Source organism: Rhodnius prolixus, unplaced genomic scaffold (genome assembly GCF_049639745.1).
Source record: "Rhodnius prolixus isolate KJV_2025 unplaced genomic scaffold, Rpr scaffold_3, whole genome shotgun sequence".
Classification (NCBI taxonomy): domain Eukaryota; kingdom Metazoa; phylum Arthropoda; class Insecta; order Hemiptera; family Reduviidae; genus Rhodnius; species Rhodnius prolixus.
In genome coordinates, this window is record NW_027411603.1 from 6,228,739 (window position 1) to 6,252,272 (window position 23,534).

The window sequence follows — 23,534 nt, forward strand, 5'->3', positions numbered from 1 at the left end:
TGAAAATAAAAATAATTTTATTACATTCTGGGTGTATTAATTTCTATTAATTAACTATTAATCTCTGAATACAAAAATATAATTATTAGCATGTCTGAAACCTAGATCTTTGAAGAACGCTTCACTTACTGTATTCTCTTCGGCAATATTCAAATGGACATCAAGTCCTAGTAAACCCATTTCTTTGCAGACCGCTTGAACCACTATTTTACCATAACCTTGTCTTCGTTCATTTTCGACTGTGTGTACAACACCAAGGGCTCCATAATACCTGGAGAACATTGTAAAAATGTTTTTTGTGTAATATTCAACTATTATAAGCACGTAAGATATGTATTATAGTTAAGACAGTAATTTATACCAATTATATGTACTTTATCAAACACTAAGTTAATAAAAACTGAAAAATTAATGTTGTTATTGAATTGAATAAAACAAACCAATAAAATGCCCAAGCTACTAGTTCGCCATTTGATTTAAATAACCCTCTTCCAAAATTCACCCTCATCATCATTTCTATTAGTTTCTCAGAATTTTCATTTCTAAGTAGCCAGTTGCAGTTAATTTTTTCAGCATGTTCTTTTTCCAATTTATCCAATCTCATTTCTTCGGGAACTCTATAATAAAAGAAGTAAAAATTAAAGGTAATAACAGAATATCATCGAAATTTAGAAGCATCAAAAACACCTAGCTGTGCATTATAGAACACAAAAGCGTTATCCAGCGAAAAGCTGAATTTATCTATGAGAAGTAAGAAGCAATACAAAATAATCCTTCAAGCTAAACTTAGATTACAGCAAGAATTGCAAGGCTTCTTATTTGTAACATCGTTCATTTAAGACATGAAAACATTTCTTATGTTGCTCTTTTATTATAAACCTCCAAATTATCAGGAATCGGACAGCACTAAATGATTATTATATTTCCATTGTAATTAATTATAGAGGATATGTAGCAGAGTCATACAAAATTGTTTAAAATGAAAAATCACATACTTAACGTTAAACTTGATAACTTCGTTAGCTGGGAGCCAGTATCCTACACCAATTGAGATTATTGGAGGAGGTCCAGCACTAAATATCTTTGATATCACTGGTTCCAAAGCAGAATACATTTCTTCCGTTAAATATGGCATTTTAATATATTTATAGTCTGCCCAAGCAAATCTTTTTGTTTGGAGTAAAGAATTCTTTATCGCTTGAAAACCTTCTTTACACCAAGCATAAGCTGAGAATATCATTTGATTCTGAAAAGAAATTGCAATAGATAGATAATTCAAGATGTATAAAAAAAAAACTCTGATATGAATTCAAAGTGTTTTCTCTGATGTTCAAAGTAACGCTTTCTTCGAGCACCGAATTTTGGAATCATATTTAATTCTTATTTTACAGTGTAAACGACACTCTTCAGCGAGAATGAGATAATATAAAAACTATATCCACAAACTTTTCAGAATTATTCTAAGAAAATGATTCAAATAGAAGTTATAGATCAATGTTTGAGTAAAGATATTTAAAGAACTTGGAAGACTTTCCGGAAAACCTCAAAGAAGTGAAAAATCCACTAAATAAAGGGGGACGGGGAGCTGAGGAATTTTCTTCAAAATCTCAACAATACATATTAAAACTATCTTGACAAATTATCTTGTTAATAAGCTTTTTGGCCAGTCTCTAGACTCTAGACACTAGACTGAAAAAATTAAATATTTTTTTTTTCGCGTTCAGCAAGAATGGTGCATTATTCTGCTATGGAGAAAATAATCGATAAAAATTAACCAAAATGGCGTTATTCAACCTATTGTAGGAATGAAATATTTTTCCCCGGGTCTAGGAGGTACAATGGATACAACACTGGGACAAGGGTCTAAAATTTTTCAATACAGAAGCTTACCCCCCAAAAAAAGTGATTTCGAGTGCAATCAAGATATCGAAACTTTGACCCCATCGCTTATTCTTACTTCATAATAATAGAACCTAATAAAGATAAACTATATTGTGTGAAATTGAGACATACATTTGTTATGAAGTAGAAGAAAACTGCACCAGATTTGAGGCCGCCTTTAGGTGTGAGAACTGCGATATCCATTTCCGGAATTTTCTTCTTCCATTTCACTAAGTTATCAATGAAATAGTAAGCCTTAAATGATAAAAAATCATTTTAAATGATTAACACAATGGATGTAACTGGTTTTTCTAAAACTATTTTCACTACAAAATATTTTCAAATTTACTCACATTAATAGATTTTGGAAATAATGGTCTTAAATAGCCAAGCACTTTCTTTATTTCTGAATCACTCATCATGTTTAAAGCATCACTTGAACGCATATTTTGGAAAATAATCTGAAAAATTAAAACAGGATAATATTTAGACTTCGATTTATAAGATAAAAAATAAATCAAACTTTATAAGAAAAGTGATGTTTATGCCAGAACTTGTTATTAAGTGCTCCCAATTAGTTGGTCTCGTAGAAATAATTTAAATTAAAATATAAAACAGATCCTGTCCCCTAGCAATGCATCAAAAAGACGCTTATTGTGCCGACCTACCCCTTGTAGTAATGGCTGGTAAAACTATTCCTTTTTTTTTTTTACAATATCCTGGGTTTTCCATACCAATAGTTTTTTGCCAGAGTTCTCACATTGCAAACAGCCTCTTGTTCTTAAGTTTCGATCCCCTACAGAATTGAACACTTCTGAAGAAGAAGTGTTAGAAGAACGTTAGAAAAGCATAAGTCCAGATTTGTCATTGAGTTCTGTATGGATCAAGACCAGATCCCAGTTAACAGCAAACAAGAGCTCTTGTAAACTTAAATATTTTCAGGAAAAAGACAAGTGAACTTACAAGTTTACTTCAAAAATGTGATTTATTAGAGTAAAAACAAGAAGTCAGTATTTTTAGAAGTAATTGCTGAGATTCAATTTAGAAATTTGGCTGAGTGTTTTGGAGCAGATACCGATTACATTTCCTTCTAGAAAATTTTACTTCTTGTCATAATAGATAAGAGGAAGTATTGCGATCGTGTCTAGTTTCGATTTCGACTTTTTACCAGAAATATTCATTCATTGGTTCCCTGAGTACAAAAAAAAAAAAAGAAAAAGTGGATTTTACAAACTGGTGGGTGTTACGTCACAGTACAAAAAGTAAAAAAACTGCAGGAACTTAAAAATTTGATGTTAGGTACCACCATCAGATATGACAAGCTTTTGAAAAAAAAACCGCTTACTGAAGACCTCAATTTTCCAGGTTTCAATCTTATCTGGAAAACAGCTCTAACGAAGTACTTAATTAATCTTGGTGGTCTTATTGCCATACATGGTTCCACAATTTTTAGTTAAAACATTTTCCTGGACAATTCGATTATGGGCCCTTTTAAGTTAGGGGTACGGTTAGGCTTTCCTCTGAAGTGCTGTTTGAGTTTTAATATGGATTAAATAACTATTAAATATTAATAAGGTTTAACTGTAAGGCTTTCCTCTGCTGTTTCAGTTTTAATAAGGGTTAACTAAATATATTTTACTATTCCTAAAAAAAGAATTCTTTTGAAAGCAACAATCATAATCTGTATTATGGAAAAATCGTTTGTTTACCTACCACAGCCCAGATACTAAAATAATGAAGAGCCACTATTAAAATCGTAAGCTTTTTTATCAATTACACCTAGTGTCAGTGGCATGACTAAAACACCAATTTTTTGATAAACTTCGAAGTTACATCGGTGCCATAGCTGAGATTAGGTACAATTTTCTATATATGACTGCGTTTCTATTTTCTAACTGTTCTAACTTTACTATTTCCTTTCCATTTTTCTTTTGTAATGTCAATGAGTAATGGCTGCTACACAAAAATTCAGTCCACTCTTGATTGTTCTTTTTACGCTTTTAAGTCTTTACTCTGAAAAGAACTGATCACCTCAATTGAACACTGAAAGTGCAGTACGGGCAGGATGGAAACGGCTCAAGATTGTTGATTAAAAAAAAGATGGTTAATAAGCATGGCAAGTGTCACTGTAGGTTAAAGAAATATAGGAGCTTGAGTGTTCCAGGTTTTATTTATTTTTTTTTTTCCAGGAACAGGAGGAAATGTCACTGTGCATTGTTTGTTAGAAGGATGGCTATTGTGATGATGAGACTTCAATGGAAATTTGATGGCCAACAGTTTGTGAGAAAGAGTAGGTAATCTAAATTATGGCTTACTTCAACCATTTTATTTAGCCTACGTTCAATTCTTATGAAGAGACTTATTTGTCCGAATTTAAGACAATATTTTCTTCTAATATAAAGGAACCAGGATAAGGCTTTTCAAAAATTTCGTATCTTATTTTTGCTTCTATAGCTCTGTTTTTTTTTGGGGGGCGCATCGACATCTTGGTCATTAGCGCCTCTATTACAGATTGTATATAATTTCAACCAGGTTTGATGATTTTAAATTTTCCAGATAAATATTTACAACTGGGAAAAAATTAATAATTTCTATTGGATCCAGATATAGTGATTCATATAAAGGATTATCCTGCTGTCTAATATCCTTCAAATTCAGTTAAGGTTTATAAACAGTAAGGAATACACAAGATAGCATTGGACAAATTGTTGTATTAATTTTTTTTTTTGTCAGTATAGAGTTTAACAAATAACATTAATTCCCAACAATTATCCTATTGGATAATAGCTAACATTGTGTTCACTCTTGGAAACTGAGTTGTTTTACCGTTTTAAAAAGTCACTTACCTGCATTTATGAAGATATAATTCAAAAGAAAGTTTCAATAACACAGATGCTATCTTGATTTTCAACAAAAATAGTCAATCCGATTTGAAAATAACCTTCTTAAATATAAGTGAATATTTATATGTGTAATAAAAACCTGTTAGAAGTAATTAGACTTTTTTAGGATCCATAACGTAATTAATTTCTTTTAGACAAGGTTAGTTTTATTAAGCCAGCGGTTTCTGAAGTGATAAGAAATGGTAAAGTTTATATATTTATGTTGGATATAAATAAATAATATAATACTTGCCAAAAAATTAAGCTGCTGCGATACGGAAACGGAACACGAACGTTAATTCTGGCCATGCCCTAATAGAATAAAATGATGGCTAGCAATGTTAAATGCAAAATGCATATTACCAGCCAATATAGACTAGCATCATTCTAGCAATTAATAACGCCACACTACACTCCTAATTATTTGAATTTCTAAAGATTCATATTAAGGGTTATCAATAATAATAATATAATTATTATAATTAAATCTTAATCTTAACTTCTAAAACATTAAACTATCATACTTCTGGCACTTTAGCAAGAACAAAAGGCTAAGAAAAAAAAAGAGATAGAAACCTATAATTGATCAAGATGGGCTCAAAACGCGTTTAGAAAATAACACCTAATACTAAGAACACTAACACGACTTTCTCAGACTACTAATTTATAGAAAAATTTTAACAATACCCAAAATGCCCAAAACGAAATTTCCAAGGAAAATTTTTCAAATAAAAATTATCTTGCTATAAATTAGAAGTTTAGAGACAATTTTTTAGACATTTTCAAAAATATCGCAGATAATTGAAAAATCCATTGAGTAGTATGGTTTCCAGATGAGGAAATTTGATCGCTAGATTTCAGTAAACGATCATAGTAGAGCCAAATCTCAATATAAAGACCACTGCAGGTTTTAGTTTTGGAGATATTTTGTTCACCCACAATCACACACACAAATTTTCTAAAATCCATTTTTTTTTTCTAATTACATAATAGCATCTAATTAAGATAGAGTAGAATAAAATTCTACAAAACAAAAATAAATTAAGAAAATAAAATAAATAGATCTCTTACCTTCAATTACCAGCTCGAAAAATTAACTTTAACCAACTAAACTAATTAAATTTAACAATGTAATAAATAGTTTTTATCTAAAAAGGACAGTTTTTTAATGTTTTTTTATGACCTCTGAATTTTTTCAACCTTCTTCATACTTCAAAAAATATGGAATGAATACTCTCATGACTTTCACTGTTCACACATTCAGTTAAATCCTTTTTTGAGAAACAGATAATAAACATTTTATTGATAATGACGTGTGATTTCTTATTAAGCATACTTTATTAATAATAATATTAATAAGAAGGAAAAGGTTCAGGGAGGGCACTGGACTGTTAACACGGATTCGATTCCAGCTTACCACACCTGGGTTTTAGGCTATTTTTTCTTTAAGAGCCTCTCTCTTAACCCTGTCCGAAGCCGGCAGTGCACTGAGGAGGTTCCAGGCGCCAATACCCCTCAGCTATTTGACTCATCTTAAATAGATAAATAAATGGACAAATTTCATTTAATTAAAAATTTATTTTCTATACCTTTATTCATTTTCTGGCGCAGAAAATATCCAAACACTTTTATGTGAACGTTTGAAACTCAGCGCATTGAAGAAGGCTTCACCTACTGAATTTCCTTCGACTATGTTCAAATTGACATCAAGTCCGCGTAAGCCCATTTCTTTGCAGACAGCTTGTACCGCTACTTTACCGTAACCTCGTCTTCTTTCGTTTTCTGCAGTCTGTACAACACCGAGAGCACCGTAAAACCTATACAATTATTCAATTATTAATAAAAATGAATAGTTTTGAATGTGCAAAATTACGTACATTTTATATACTATATGGTAGAATGTTGTTCATAGTTTTTTTTTTTGGCGTCTCAATAATTGAACCAAAACGAAGAAAACTTATTAGCAATTTCAATCATAACGATATATAAATATATGAATAAAGTCACGCTGCCGAAACCACTGAAGCAAAAAAAACATGAAATTTGGACAGATTTTTGGGGTGAAGACAAAGCTATGGATTTTTGAAATTAGTCCCCAAAAGGTGGGGGGCGAGAGTGCCAAATTTAGGGTGAAAAAATATACTTTAAATGTCTATTAAACTCAAACACTGCTTTTCGTAATTTTTATCGTGGGTAACATTTTAACCCAAAGTGCCTATCGGTTGTATTTTTCTAACTTAAAAAATGAACCCTTATATGTGAAGCTGCAGAGCTCAAAAAAAAAAAAATAAATAAATCTACACGTATATACAGAAAAATCTACAAATGTAAATAACTTATACGAAAATAAAACAAAGAAATTGAATTTTTGATATAGCATTTCTGGGACCTAAAAAAGTGGTTTTCAAATTCATAGTGCATAAGTAAACTCTAGAAGAAGAAGAAGAACACGAAACACAAAAATTGACTCAATCTCAGTAGTAAATTTTCTTACAATGCAATAAAAGAAGTAATATATAATTCAGTTTGCTGAAAGAGAACTGTACAGAAATAAAAACTTACCAATAGAATGCCCAAGCAACTAGATCGCCATTCGATTTAAATATACCTTTTCCAAAATTTACCCACGTCATCATTTCCATTAATTTCTCTAAACCTTCGGTTCTATATGGATAAACACTGTTAATCATATCAGCATGTTCTTTTTTCAAGTCATCTAATCTCATTCCTTCAGGAACTCTTCAAAACAAAAAATATTAATTAGTTTAACGGATTTAAAAAATTTTAGTTTTTAATCACTCATACGAGGTTCTTTTACTGCAATAATTACTTACTAACGGAATTTCTGGCTAATATTTATTGTAAGGGAAGACACAATATTACCTGGTTCCTAACTTGTGTCTGTAAATCAAAAAATTCGTACTCATTCCTAATTTAAGCCTTAAGTATTTTTCTTGCTTAAATTTACTCATTATTTCAATTAGGGTTTTTTTTATCGTAGGTTCGTGGAAATTTGCAAACAGTTTCGCTTTGTACGATAATTATCTAAAGCTATACTCACCACCCATACATTGATTAACAGTATTCTTCCTTTGAATTAAGAATTATTTAATCTATGATAGATCTAACTTTCTTAGATTGATGCCACGTATTTTTTAGAATCATTTTGGGCTTCTAAAATCCACTAATAATGCTCGCATTAATTCATCGTACATGAAACTAAATGAATTCAATCTCATCACGTATCTTTCCCAAACATTCTCCTATTTTGTCTCCTCTTCTTTTGGTTGATTCAACCATTGAAATTGCTCATTATTCATTGTTTTGCTATTCGGTACTGCTGCTCAATTTCCGATATTTTTACAAAGAATGTGTCCTTTTACAAGATGGTTATGTTTTCATACATCAATCCGATAACAACATAATTCTTGTCCAAATAAATTGGACACAAACTTAATGATTTTTTTCATCGATACACTCTCAATTATGAACAGTATCATGAATAACAAATCATAAGCATAATATTTTCAAAAGTCAATAACCATTAAGCGTGCGCAAAAGCTATCATCAAGACTGATAGGCTACCATTCTCTTTTTTAAGATGTGTTAAGCCTATAAGGACGAATGGCTAACCCGCTTTGATTGGTGGCGTAAATAATACAAAAAAAAAGGAAAAGTGCTTGAATGAAGTTGCTTCAAAAATAATTCGACAGGGAGTTAACGTTTCAGAAAACATTGTAATTTGTAATTAGTAAATAAAAATGCTTACTTTACATCAAATTTGATAACTTCTTCAGCTGGAAGCCAATTCACCGAGTCATAAGAGATTGTTGGAGGAGGTCTGTTATTAAATATCTTCGGTATTACTGGCTCCAAAGCAGAATATACTTCTTCCGTTAAACTTGAAACTAAGATATATTTAAATTCTTCCCATTGAAATCTTTTAGTTTCAAGTAGAGAAATGCGCAACAATTCTTCACCTTCCTTGGTCCAAGTGTACACAGAAAATACTAAAAAATTCTGAAAGAAAATAAAGAATAGGACGCTATTTTTACAGCAGAGTGGAAAGTGAAATATAACAAACATCAAAATGAAATGTTCAACATACAAATCCTGTAAAATAGAAGAAAACTGCGCCGGATTTGTGGCCTCCTTTAGGTGTTAGTATAGCAATGTCCATTTCTGGCACTTTCTTCTTCCATGCTACTAAATTATCAATAAAATAGTATGCCTGAAATTTTATAAGATTGTCTTTATTATATTAAATTAAAAACTATTGTTAAGTACATTTTCTAATTAAACAGAAATCAAAAAATTTACTGACATGTTTAGACTTTGGAAATAATGGTTTTAAACTGTCAAATACTGCAGTTATTTCTGAATCAGGTACAATCAATCTGTAGGGCATCGCTTTCATACATATTTTTAAAAATAATCTGGAAAATTGAAATTAATAAATAAAGTATCAATGAATATATTACTATATCACGATTTTCAAAGGAGTGGGAGAATTACTAAACAATTGAGCCGTTTATTTTGGAAGTGGAGCAAGTCAATTTTTGAAAAAATTGAAGATAATGGAAATTATAGATAAAACTAGTATCAACTTTTTATCTGTAAACAATTTAGAGTAAAAAATATGTCTATTAATATTTACCAATATTTTTACATTTATTGAACCGCAAAACCTTAAATAGCTGGAAAACAAAAAATGGACTCGCCCCACTTTCAAAATAAACGGCACAATTAGTAAAAACTTATAAAGTTCTGTTTTATGGAAATTATGTAATGCAGAAAACTAATCATTTCGTTCTCCTGATGTCAAATTAAATTCATCTCGCAAATTTTTGCATGCAACAACCTATTCTGAAAGGAAATTATACATCGCGTTTTCGTTCAGATATTTGGACATATTAATAAGTCATTAGTTTCAACTTTTCTGTTTAATGCTGAACTCTTTGGGTTTGCATTTTATTGTATTATGTAAGGAAGACATAAACAGCCAGGAAACTGAACGGTAATATTCATCTTTAAAAAATTCCAACTTAACTAGTCGGACATGAATATATTTTAAAAGTAGTTAATTGATGCCACTTGCATGAAATTAATATAATCAAATTTTTTTTAAATTTAAAAAAATGTTCTGTACAACTGTTATCAGATGAGTTGGCAACAGAATGAGCTTAATCAACACTTTAATACACGTCCTGAAATTTACTTTATGAAATTTTATATGCATCTGCGAATATATTTGACATTTTTGCGGTACACACCAAATTAACAGGGACAAAAAAAAAAAACTGGAACTCCGGACCGTACATTCAAAGCGGAATATAAGGAGCTTACTTATAGCTTGTTCTTTTATGGTCTATGTCTATGAAATAAGCACGCACTTTTCAACTATTTACCTTACACACAAGTTCACAATTGGTTTAGGACTGCAGATTTTCAAGGAAGGCTGAATGTGTCAGTTAATCAGAGGCACATATGGACTTCACAATATATCAGTCTTCAACTAATGAGTAGTAAGTTTCCAATTCAAGATCTAAAAGAAATTATAAATAAATAAATGGTGCAAAACAGGTTTTTACTGTTTTGGCTGTCAAGAATAGCGCCCGGAGGTGTGGCCTGTTTATTTTTGGTGCATGCGCAGTACAGCACAGTTACCGTTGACTTTTTAAACTACTTCCCGCCAATGTTCAAAATATTCTTTTTAAATTTCTCAACTTCCCGCTAATGTGCTGTAGATACTTTTTTTGAATTTTTTACCTATTTATGTTTAGCGGGCATGCGCAGTACACTTACTGCATAGTAACTGCTTCCTTTTCAACGTATTATCAGTTCTCGCCAGTGACCCGTGTGCCCTTTTTTTTTTTTTGAAATTTCATAAAACATTAGCGTTTTAAATTTACAGTTTTTCTTTTATTTAAGGCATGAATGTAATCTGAATGAGGTCAAACTTTACTGCGTTTTGTAAAATTTCACTTTTATATTCATAACTAATTAAAGTGATAAAACACTATCACCTTTTGTTAATTAAAAAAAATATTAGTACTTTCCACAAAATCTACATTCTAATTATTGTAAAAGTGTAACACTTACCAAATAGATATCCTTATCACGGGACTTTGTCGTGTTGATTTCATCCAACAATCCCAGTATTTTATCTTCAATTTATGCTTTCAACATAGTGTTCTACACTTTTCTAACCGTTACATTATTTTCTCTAATTATGAGTTACTTTACAGTAACTTTATTTAACATCATATCACTCTGTTTTACATAAATTACGTTTGTCACTGCTAATGCATACCAATAAAATTTTCGAGCAAAACATTCTTGTGCACACTTTAAAAATAAATCTGATAAAAGTTATAACCTCTACTAGGAGCAGGTTGTGATTGGCATCATGAGTGAAAAAAAACTGACAGGGACCAAAGGAAACAAGTAACTGCACTCTCTAATAACGAAATTCTAAAGAAATAGAGATTAAATAATTTAAAGCTCGGCGGGACCCTCAAGAAGGAATTCAATTTTGATGCTGACAAATTCTTTGAAAAATTGGATATGGTTGTGCCTATCTTATTTTTGTTTCTATAGTTCTATTAGAATTTGTGTTCAACCAGTTTTGATGATTTTTAATTTTCCCATTATTTTCCCATAATGTGTTTACTTTTCATTTATTTCATTAATTCATTTATTCATAAACATATAAACATTTACAACTGGGAAGAAATTGAAAGTTTTTATTGTATCCGGATATAGTGATTCATATAAGGATTATCCTTCTGCCTAAACTTCACCTGTCCCCAACCGAAGAAAGGAGACATATTCAGCCTCCTCAATTCGTCTATTGAGGCCCTATCCATGGAGAACGTCCACACCTGACCGCCCTCCACGGGCTTACAGCCCCAGACTTTCCAGTTGTCAGTGCGTAACTTTTCATTACCTACCTCCAACCGTTTGAGCACTATATCGGCCTTTAATCTACTACCCTGCTCATCGGGGATAAATACAACCGCGGTTTCAGGCCTTGGTATATCATCCCCTAGAAGCGGCAGCAGTTTGGCCCCCTCAAAGGGTCTAAGCCTTGGGACAATGTCCCTGAGCCACTCTGCACTGAATTGATCAGCGCAGGTGGCCAAGACAAACCCCGGCCTATACATGCATTTGGCTAATCTGACCTGCATGCTCCCCCTTGGGATTTGGTCATATTCTTTCAGCACGGCATACTGGATGGCGGTAAGCCTTTCCGCAGCCAGCTGAGCCTCGGGGTACCCCTCCTGCACAATGGCAACTTTGACAAAGGAGAGGGCCTCGCTGTAGGATTGCTCCCCAGCCCTAGCCTTAGCCTTCTTTGCCGGCTGCCATTGTTGTGGCGATTCCCCTTCCGACCTGGGTCTTTTTGCTGCCTTGGAGGTATGCTGAGCCCAGCGGTTAAAGTTTTCTCTTATTACTTGCCTTTTGGCTTGTAAATATTCTTTCCCAGCCTTTGTCAGGACAGCGACTCTCTTTTTCGAACTACCCGAGATGCGAGCAGAATGTACTTCTGCATCCGTCATCGCCTCGATCGCCTCTAGAGAATCTGCCCTGAAGCTTTGGTATCGTCCTCCACCCGTCCACTTAGCGGCAGGTGTCATGGGGTTTTCTGACCCCGTTGTTCCAGTTGGAGGAGTATTCCCCTTCCCCTGGCCACTACCGGGTCCTAACCTCCGACTCCCTCCTACCCAGTCAGCGCCTACAGGTCCTGTGGCCCCTGTTAATCTAGAGTGCACCCCTGCCTTGGCCTTATTGGATGCGAAGCCATCAGCTCCACCTCCTTGACCTGTGGCAACATTCGGTGCCTCTAGCTGTGATTGTTGGGGTTTGTGTGGTGTCTGTTGTTTAGATTGCTGTTGTGGTCGAGGCAGTTGTTGTTGTGAGTGTTGTTGCTGATGATGGCTTTTTGTGTTTTTACTTTTAATTTTGTTTTTGTTAACCTCCATTCCATTCCCACGATCAGCTAGGGACATAAAGGTACGCCCGACCAGAGCCCCGCATGGCCGGGTAAGGCTACTTACTACCGGGGGGTCACCTGGTACCCCGGAGGATCCGTTTTTGGCACAAAAATAAAAACCCCTGTGCCATTCATCCCTCGGCACGGAATCCCACACCTTGGATTGGGGGAGGGTGTTTTCCAGAGCTGTCCCCGGGGACACCACCCTGGATGACGAGTGACTTCCACCCTTAGCCACCCGGGATTTTTATCGACATCCACGTCTAGATCCGCCGAGTTCCGTTATCTAGCAGGGCCACCTCTTGCAGGATGTAGTATAACTTAATGCTACGCTCGGACGGTCTTGGTGAATAGAAGGTGAAGCCTTAACTATTTACCCTGGCGGAATGGAAGCCCAAGGGCTCCCCCCCCTTGACCCCTCAAATATAGGTAATTTGTTTATTATTAAAAAAAATGACTGGGGCCAAAGGTATAACGAAATTCTAATGGAAATAGAGACTAAATAATTTCTGTCAGGAACTGGACAGATCATTTACACTTAAAGTTTTTCTTTCGGAAATGACAGTGACTAACGGGCGCCCAATCTCTCAGACAACTCCCGGATTAGCAGAAAACTAGTCTTCATAGACTAGAAACTAGAAGGCAGTCATCACAATATGTAGTAGAGAACTGCAAAAGTGCAGCTGGCTACGAAAACCATTGATGTAATTCTTGAAGATTCTGCCTTCAAGAATGTATTTATAGAGCATGTAATTTTTTTTAAAAACCTCCAAAATACTTTTCACTTGTGTTTCAAATTTTGATTAAGGGTGTTGAATCCTAGGAAACTATTATTCTAAGCAGCCCTCTACACTACCACTTCAGGATAAGATACAGTTCAGCCTCCTATACGTACTACGGTGAAAATTATATTAGGATTTTAGACGAAGAAAATCTGTTAAACCAAGAGAACAATTGACTACACAGAACATGTTTCTGGGTTTCTTGTTTTCCATAATTTTTCAAAAATAGTTACAACTTTATTAAATTTGGAATGCTATTAAAAACCATTTTTAGGAACAAATTATTTTTTAATTTGACGGTGGCGCTATTAGCTAACACCTAACTAACAGTTCATTTGCCCGCCAGTAATTTACGACAGAGCATAACCGTTCAATTTCAATCAAAAACGATACATAAATATATGAATAAATTCTTGCTGCCGAAACCACTGAAGCAAAAAAAACATGAAATTTAGACAGATTTTTGGGGCGAAGACAAAGCTTTGGATTTTTGGAAATTAGTCCAAAAAAGAGAGGGAAGGGGGTGACAGTGCCAAATTTTGGGTGAAAAAACATTTTGAAGGTTTAAACACTGCTTTTTTGTAATTTTTATCGTGGCTAACACTTTTTTTCCTTGAGACATTCGATTGTAATTTCCTATCATAATTAAAAAACCCTTATCTGTTAAGCTACAGAGCTCAATAAAAATAAATAAATAAATATATTCATATGTACAGAAAAATCTACAAATGTATAAACTTATACGAAAAAAAAAGAAATTGAATTTTTGATATAGAATTTCAGAGATCTAAAAAAGTGGTTTTCAAACTCATAGTACATAAGTAAACTCTAGAAGAAGAAGAAGAAGAAACACAAAAATTGACTCAATCTCAGTAGTAAATTTTCTTACAATGCAATAAAAGAAGTAATATATAATTCAGTTTGCTGAAAGAGAACTGTACAGAAATAAAAACTTACCAATAGAATGCCCAAGCAACTAGATCGCCATTTGATTTAAATAAACCTTTTCCAAAATTTACCCACGTCATCATTGCTATCAATTTCTCTGAACCTCCGGTTCTACGTGGCCAAAAACTATTTATCATTTCTGCATGTTCTTTTTTCAAGTCATCCAATCTCATTCCTTCAGGAACTCTTAAAAACAAAAAATTATTAATTAGTTTAACGGATTTTAAAATTATAGTTTGAATCACTCATACGATATTTTCTAATTGTATTAATTACTAACGGAAAAACATTCTTAAAATTAAACTATATAAATACTGATTGAAAGTTTTAGGTGAAATTTCTGGCTAATATTTATGTAAGGGGCGACATAATCTTACCTGGTTTCTTATTCGTGTCTCTAAACCAAAAAAATCGAACTGATGCTTAATTTAAGCCTTAAGTGCTTTTCTTACTTAAGTTTACTTGTTATTTCAAATAGGGTTTTGTTTTTTGACAGGTAACTGGTCAGGCTCCCGGGCCTGACAAACGAGCAATACAAGTTTTCCAAAACAGGAAAAAAAACTCCAGTGAAAACCGTTAAGAGTTGACGCACATCCTCTCTCTAACGTAGCCGGCTTGTTACTCCTCGGGCCGTGCCTGTCCACTTACACACGCGCCATGCACGCACTCTTTCTATTGTTCACCTATGGTTATGTTGTTTACAATATTTACAACTCCAATCAATTTTTTCGTCGCTCTACTACACTCCATTCTCAGGTCTATCTCCACCGGAAGTGCATTCATTTTCTCCCCATTTTTCCCTTTTTTTTTCTCAACCCCAAATTTAACCCTAAATTTCAATGCGGGTCAGTACGAACCGTAATATAATCACACAAAAAACTAAATAGATTCATTAACATCACGTATCTTTCCCAAACGTTCTCCTATTTTGTCTCCTCTTCTTCTGGTTGACTCAACCATTGAAATTGCTCATTATTCATTGTTTTGCTATTTGGTACTGCTGCTCAAGTTCCGATATTTTTACAAAGAATGCGTCCTTTTACAAGATGGTTTTGTCTTCATACATCTATCCGATAACAACATAATTCTTGTCCAAATAAAATGAACACAACCTTAAACTATTAAAAAAGCCTAATCTAATTCTTAACGACAGTTAAATAAAAAGGCAAATAAAACCGAAATAAAGGCCAAAGACTATTAGAAGTGGACGTATTTATAATTTTTAAGCTTGGTGGCTGTTCTCTAGGTTAGCAAAAAAAAAAAAATCGGAATTAGAAAGTTCGTAATCTTTAGTGGTCAAAGTTCGACTCTGTACAGAGGGGGTAGACAGCTTATAAGCTGAAGTAAAGTCATTGCTTGGGTGATGAATTTCGTCACATTAATATCGTGCGAAAAGTGATGTTTTCCAGTTGTAAATCACTTACGCTAATTTTATTCGAAAACTGCTTCCCAAGTTTTGAAACATTGCGATCTCATTGAGATTGGGATTCAGAGTTATGCATGAAGACCAAAAAATCTTCCTAAACATTGATCTCATCAAGAAACAACACCAGAAATCTCATCAAGCACTGGACAGGAGTAATTCTTTAAAATTCTGAAGACTGTATGTTTTCGGAAGCAGCGTAAATAATAAATGTCCACAATGTTGTGGAGTTACCTTCACACAAAAACTTTAGCGGAATAGCCAGACACCTATATGGAGGAATGGCTAGCCCGCTTTGATTGGTGGCGTAAATACAAAAAAAGAAGATACTGAAGGACGTTTCTTCAAAAATAATCCGACAGGGAGTTAATGATTCAGATAACATTGTAACTTGTAATTAGAAAATAAGAACGCATACATTACATCAAATTTGATGACTTCTTCAGCTGGTAGCCAATACACCGAGTCATGAGAGATCCTTGGAGGAGGTCTGTTATTAAATATCTTCGGTATTACTGGCTCCAAAGCAGAATATACTTCTTCCGTTAAACAAGTAACTAAGATATATTTAAATTCTACCCATTGAAATCTTTTAGTTTCAAGTAGAGAACTGCGCAACAATTCTTCACCTTCCTTGGTCCAAGTGTACACAGAAAATACTAAAAAATTCTGAAAGAAAATAAATAGAATGTTATTTTTACAGCAGAATGGAAAGTGAAATTTAACAAACATCAAAATGAAATGTTCAACATACAAATCCTGTAAAATAGAAGAAAACTGCGCCAGATTTGTGGCCTCCTTTAGGTGTTAGTATAGCGATGTCCATTTCTGGCACTTTCTTCTTCCATGCTACCAAACTATCAATAAAATAGTATGCCTAAAATTGTATAAGATTGTCTTTATTAAATTGGAAACTATTGTTGAAAAAAAATTTCAAATTAAACAGAAATCAAAAAATTTACTGACATGTATAGACTTTGGAAATAATGGTTTTAAACTGTCAAATACTGCAGTTATTTCTGAATCAGGTACAATCTGTAGGGCATCGCTTTCATACATATTTTTAAAAATAATCTGGAAAATTGAAATTAATAAATAAATAAAGTATTAATGAATATATTACTATCTCACAATTTCAAAGGAGTGGAAGAATGATTAAACAATTAGTAAAAACTTATAAAGTTCTGTTTTATGGAAATCATGTAATGAAGAAAACTAATCATTATGTTTTCTTGGTGTCAAATTTAATTCATCTGTCAAGTTTTTGCATGCAACAACCTATTCTGAAAGGAAATTAAACATCGTGATCTCGTTCAGATATTTAGACACAGCACAAAGTCATTAGTATCGACTTTTCTGGGTAATGCTGAGTTGTGAACACCGACGGACACCTCTGAAAGCTCCTTTTACAAGATTCTACATTACTATCCAACGCGTGACCCAGACACATGACTACTAATCAGTATACAACGAATAAACTAGAAGTTTTTTAAAATAAAGCACTTTTATTTTACCAAAACTAGACTTTAAAAGATTTTTTTTTTATCACAATATATTTAAGACTAGAGAGAGAGAGAGAGAGTGGGAGGGCTATAGTTGATCCTTACAATTGTGTTTGCTGTTAGTAACGGTAGAAGTTCTGGGTAAACAACATTTGGGCTCTGAGTGGTAGCAATTTTCAGGACTATCAGTTCCTTGGGTAAGTCAGAGAAGTATCTCCGTCGTATCTCAGAGGATAATTAGTTTTAAGAACGTTAAATTTTTGAAAATACGGTTATGTCCGCAGTACTACATAGATAGTAATGCTGATTTTATCCGACATGTTTTATGTATCCCTGATAGGATTTCGGACATTATCACAAATTGATTTATCATTTTGGTGTAGAGAATTCGCCTGCAACTATGTTTCCGACCCACACGACAGTTGTTCACAATGTGAGAGAGGTTACACGGTGGGTATGTGTGTTACTTCAAATTTTAATGAATAGTAAAACATTATTGTAAAAATGAAATAAAAGTAATGAAACCTAGAACGTATTTAAGAATTACGTAAGTTTTGAGCACTGATTATTAAAATTGTAAAGTTTGAATAGTACTTTACCCAAGGGTGCACAATTAAAAAATAATTCAGTGTTTACTACATGATCACATTTACAGATACCCACATTCAATGCAAAAATACTGATACATTAGGGAGTTACAATAGATAACGCATCCTGAGTTAAACATCTCTAATAGAAAGGCCAAATAGCATCAATCTTTTGGAAATACTTTTTAGTTTCGTCGTAACTCTTCACGAAACTTAACTTGATTCTCTGAAATTAAGGTAGCCAACAGAACGCGCAAATAGCTCTATCCTCTAATTCACCGAAAGACACCTCTGAAAACTCCATTTTCAAGATTCAAGTTTACTGCCTAACGCTTGACCATTAATAAGTATGCAACGAATAAGCTACCAGTTTTCCAATATAATGCTTTCGAATAGCTTTAAGAGAATTGTGGATGAACAAAACCACAGGTAGCTAGAATTAGCCACAATATCTAAACTTTGTGCAGAGAACACGAATTACAAAGGCTGGACAAGCTCTCCAAATCGGAATGAAAACAGATCTAAGACAGCTAAAACCTAAACTACCATTGGAAGCAATTCTTATCAGATATATAATTTTAAATTTCAACACGATCAGCTGTGATGTGTGTGCTAGTAAACATTACAAAAAGTTTTGCTCGTAGATATTTATTTAAAAATTAGTTTTTATCGTCTTAGTACGGTCTTAAAGTGAACTAGTTTTTCTCTGTAGTGTTTTTCCTACATGGAATTCAAACTAAAGAGCATGTGAGACTCTCATTTAAATTTAAATTTTTCTAGAAAACTATTATTATAAACATAACCTTAACTTGACTCTTTGTTTAAAACTTTTTATAATTACTTGTGTATATAATCTTAGTTATTTCTATTTTTGTATTTGTAAAAACAAAAAGAAACATTTGATTAACATTATTATTTCTTATTATTAAACTTCTTTCTTTACTTTATTCCTTAATCAAAACCTAAACCATATCCTTTGTGTTTTTCTTATAAAGAAGTAAAGCAAATCTTTAATTAATTAAATTAAAGATGAGCGTAAGCGATCTAGATCAAGACGGTCACTCTCACATGAGTGATGACGCCTCTTCAATTGCATCCTCCCAGGTCACTCATAAAAGAACAGCTCTCAATGCCAGTCCTCCAAATAAAAAGAAGAAGAGCCGCAAAGTTAAATCAACAAAAATACGCGAACCATCCAATAAACAAACTTTGCCTTCATCAGTTGATGCTGACTCAACGCCAGTAGGACATGATCATCTTGTCTTAACAAGCAATGGTGCACAACAGCCACCCTGCTTTATTACTGCAAACCCGTTTGCACCACTAGCTATCAATATCGACGAAGAAAATAATATCATTGAACAGGAAAAAGAGAAATCATCAAACCGCCTCCAATATTTATTAAAAATATTACCAACTACGTGGGAATGTGTAGAGTACTCACCAGCTTAGTCGGAGATAATAACTTCTCTTGTAAAGCACGAGCTAGCGACACCATGGTAACCGCCTGCACTGTTGAAGGATACCGAACAATCGTTAAGTACCTAATGTCCCAAAAAGCAGACTACCATACGTACCAATTAAAAGAGGACAAGCCTTTCAGGGTGGTTCTCCGCCATCTCCACCATACCACACCCGTCACTATTATAAAGGAGGAACTGGAGAAACTAGGTTTCTCAGTCAAAAATGTGAAAAATGTCATAAGTACTACTACCAAGATTCCTCTACCTTTGTTCTTTGTGGACTTACATCAAGGTCCCAATAATGAAGAGATCTTCTCACTTCACAGTCTCCTTTACACCAGAATCAAGGTGGAAGAACCTTTTAAAAAACGACAAATCCCTCAATGCAAGAGATGCCAAGAGTTTGGACATACGAAATCTTATTGCAACCACTTCCCAAGGTGTGTGAAGTGTGCAGGACCACATTGGTCCACTGAATGCGTTAAACCCCGAGAAGAACCAGCAAAGTGTGCCAACTGCCAGGAGAATCATCCTGCAAGCTACCTCGGATGCAACACCCACAAGGAACTGCAACGACTCAGAAGAGGATCGCCCGTCACAAACAGAAGAAACCAGCCATCTCCAACGTCCAGGCCAAGCGATTTTCCTTCAATGAATGAGCCTTCTTCTCAACAGGTTTCAACTCCTTCTCCATTAGCTCACTCGTCCAAAACTTATGCTCAAGCCACCGCAGAAAGTCATAAACCTTCGACTTCTCACTTTGTACCTCCACCACCTGCAGCGACTGACATCACCTCACTTCTAACCACTTTCCTCAGTGACTTCAAAACAATGATCAGCCCACTGATAACTCTCCTTACTACAGTAGTCACCCAAATTCTGCCCAAGATGTCATGAACACTCCATCAAAACAACAGTCTCTCCTCATTCTTCTCTGGAATGCCAATGGTTTGAGCGCTCACAAAGACGAACTGGACTTTTTACTGCACAATAGACGAATAGACATAGCACTCATTACAGAAACACACTTTACGAGTACGACTTACTTTTACATTAAGGACTACATAATCTACCGAACAGACCATCCTGCAGACCAACCTCAAGGTGGAACAGCGATTCTCATTCGTCGATCTCTATCACATTACGTGAATCCTAGCTCTCCCACTGACTCTTTGATGGCTACCTCCGTTTCTTTAAATATCCTACCTCTCCAAATCACAATAGCAGCAGTATACTGTCCTCCCAATAAAACCATCTCTCAAAATGACTTCCTTTCCTTTTTCCAATCTCTTGGTTCTCTCTTTCTAGCGGGCGGGGACTACAATGCAAAACATCAGCAGTGGGGATGTCGTGTCACAAACCCACGTGGACGGACTCTTCTAAACTCACTATCAACCTCTTCCTATTCCGTAATCTCACCTTCTAATTCCACGTATTGGCCTACATCTCCACGGAAATCACCAGACATTTTAGACATTTTCATATCATCTAGAGTACTTCCTTCCTCTTGTGACATTTCTACTACATTTGACCTATCCTCTGACCACTCTCCCGTTTTACTGGCTTTAAATTCTCAACCCACCTTCAATTCTAGTTCTCCTTCACTTATCACTGGACCGACAAACTGGGACCTCTTCAGGAATATCGTTGACAAGCAAATAGATTTACGCACCGCCTTAAAAACTGCAGAAGACATAGACGTAGCAGTCGACCAACTTACTAAAACTATTCAACAAGCAGCCTGGACAGCTACCTCTTCTCCAAAACCAAGAAAAGCGCCCCAGAACATATTACTGCCTCTAAATTTAAGGACTCTACTGACAGAGAAAAGGAAAGCGAGAGCAAGATGGCAACGGACCCGATATCCATCCGAACATAGACGACTAAATCAACTAACAAGACTTCTCAAACGGGAACTGTACAAACTAAAGTCAGACATTTACAGTCAATACACATCATCCTTAACAACATCAGACAAATCTCTTTGGTTCTGTACTCGCAAAATTCTGGCATACAAAGACTGTTCTCCTCCTTTACTGCATGACAACTCTACCTGGGCGAAAACAGACCAAGACAAAGCTAATCTCTTTGCCACTCACCTATCTAATGTATTTATTCCACATCCGGACATGAACGATCAGCTGCACGAACTAAACATTGAAGAGGACTTAGACTCACCCCTACAACTCACCTTACCTCCTAAAGCCTTTAATCCTTCAGACGTAAAGTACATTATTAAGCAACTACCGACTAAAAAATCTCCTGGCTATGATCTTATAACTAGTAACATTTTACGCAACTTACCAAAAAGTGGTATTCTCTTTCTAACTTACATCTACAACGCAGTTTTACGAACGACTTACTTTCCAATGCTCTGGAAATACTCTATAGTGAAAATGATACTGAAACCCAATAAACCTGCACAGCAACCTAGCTCCTACCGTCCAATAAGCCTTTTACCTGTTTTTGGGAAAATACTGGAGAAGCTTCTGCTAAGACGTCTAATCCCTATAATAGAGGATTTGCTACCTGAACATCAATTTGGTTTCCGCGCATTTCATTCAACAACTCAACAGCTGCACCGTGTAATAGATACCATATCCTCTTCCTTGGAGCGTAAACAGTACTGTTCGGGTGTCTTTCTCGATGTGGCTCAAGCCTTTGATCGGGTCTGGCACTCGGGTTTACTGTACAAACTCAAAAATCATTTTCCTTACACCTACTATCTGATCTTAAAATCTTATCTAACCGATCGGTACTGCCACGTTCGTCAAGGGCAGGCTCTCTCATCCTTTATACCTATAAAAGCTGGAGTTCCTCAAGGAAGCATACTGGGCCCTTTCCTTTTTCTAATATACACTGCTGACTTACCTCTTTCTCAAAATACAATAGTTTCAACATTCGCTGATGATACTGCTATACTTTCATCTCACTCCGATCCGGTGCAAGCCAGTCAGAATATTCAAACTCACTTAAAGCTTCTCGAAACCTGGTTCCGAAAATGGAAAATTAAAATTAATGAACAAAAGTCAGTAAACATTACGTTTACTCTAAGAAAATCTGCGAGTCCACCAGTTCAACTGAACGGTGTAACGATTCCTCCAGCTGACTCAGTACGATACTTAGGACTGTACATTGACAAGAGACTCACCTGGAACCCACATACTCGACTGAAACGACAAGACGTGAACAGACGCTACAAGCTACTTAATAGACTACTTGACCGCAGATCCAAACTTGACGTGAATCACAAACTGACTATTTACAAGACCCTGTTAAGACCCATATGGACATACGGAGCAGAAGTGTGGGGCTCAACCAAACCCTCTAACTCCAAACGCCTACAGACATTACAATCCAAAATCCTAAGGAAAATCCTGAATGCTCCTTATTACATTTCTAACCTTACCATACACACTGACCTACACATCCCTTTTGTCACTAACCTAATAAAGTCTCGCTACCGCAACTTTCACAGCCTCCTAGCTCTCCATCCTAATCCTCTTGTCCAACAACTCTCCTCTCCTCACCTTCCCGACAATCCTCCTCGACACTTGAAGCGAAAATGGCCTAGAGATCTGTTGTGACTAAATCATTGCGAAAGAGTTTCACCAGTGGGTGATTGCTCTAATCATGTCATAACAAGTGAACTGAACCAGTAAGATCATGTTTACTTGGTGCAACAATTGTTGCAGTTGTAAATACACAAATAAAGTGAAAAAAAAAAAAAAAAAAAATTCAACACTTTAGGTTTGCGTTTTATTGTATTAGTAAGGAAGACATAAACAGCCAGGAAACTGAACGGTACTTTTCATCTTTAAAAATTCCATCTTAACTAGTCGAACATGAATATATTTATGAAGTAGTTAATTGATATCACTTGCATGAACTTAATATTATAACCAAGTATTAACACAAGTTCACAATCAGATTTATGACTGCAGATATGCTAGAAAGGCTGAATGAATCAGTTTATCAGAGGTAAATCCGGACTTCAAAATAAATCAGTAGTTCCAATTCAAGTTCTAAAAAAAAAAATAATAATAAATGCTACAAAACGGGTTTTAAAC

General features: G+C 34.7%; 2 protein-coding genes across 6 annotated transcripts in view; both read right to left on the bottom strand.

Moving 5' to 3' along the window:
* Positions 1 to 23,534, bottom strand: part of LOC141453745 (uncharacterized) — a 23,821-nt gene continuing 287 nt past the window's right edge. Inside the window, exons 1-9 of one of the 5 annotated variants that reach the window (XM_074127310.1) lie at positions 10,866 to 13,644; positions 10,172 to 10,308; positions 9,088 to 9,199; positions 8,872 to 8,994; positions 8,533 to 8,783; positions 7,326 to 7,502; positions 6,353 to 6,580; positions 2,235 to 2,342; positions 2,014 to 2,136 (exon numbers count right to left, since the gene is read on the bottom strand). In XM_074127310.1, coding sequence (XP_073983411.1) covers positions 6,355 to 6,580; positions 7,326 to 7,502; positions 8,533 to 8,783; positions 8,872 to 8,994; positions 9,088 to 9,180 — 870 coding nt within the window. In that variant the 5' untranslated portion in view covers positions 9,181 to 9,199; positions 10,172 to 10,308; positions 10,866 to 13,644 and the 3' untranslated portion in view covers positions 2,014 to 2,136; positions 2,235 to 2,342; positions 6,353 to 6,354. Of the gene's footprint in view, positions 272 to 440; positions 618 to 995; positions 1,247 to 2,013; positions 2,137 to 2,234; positions 2,343 to 6,352; positions 6,581 to 7,325; positions 7,503 to 8,532; positions 8,784 to 8,871; positions 8,995 to 9,087; positions 9,200 to 10,156; positions 10,309 to 10,865; positions 14,136 to 16,878; positions 16,987 to 23,534 lie in introns of those variants that run through there. The other 4 variants (XM_074127311.1, XM_074127309.1, XM_074127312.1 and 1 more) reach the window with 4 other exon arrangements.
* Positions 22,304 to 23,534, bottom strand: part of LOC141453748 (uncharacterized) — a 16,420-nt gene continuing 15,189 nt past the window's right edge. The window contains exon 10 of the mRNA XM_074127318.1: positions 22,304 to 23,489. The gene's annotated coding sequence lies outside the window, so the exon portion shown is untranslated. The remainder of the gene's footprint in view (positions 23,490 to 23,534) is intronic.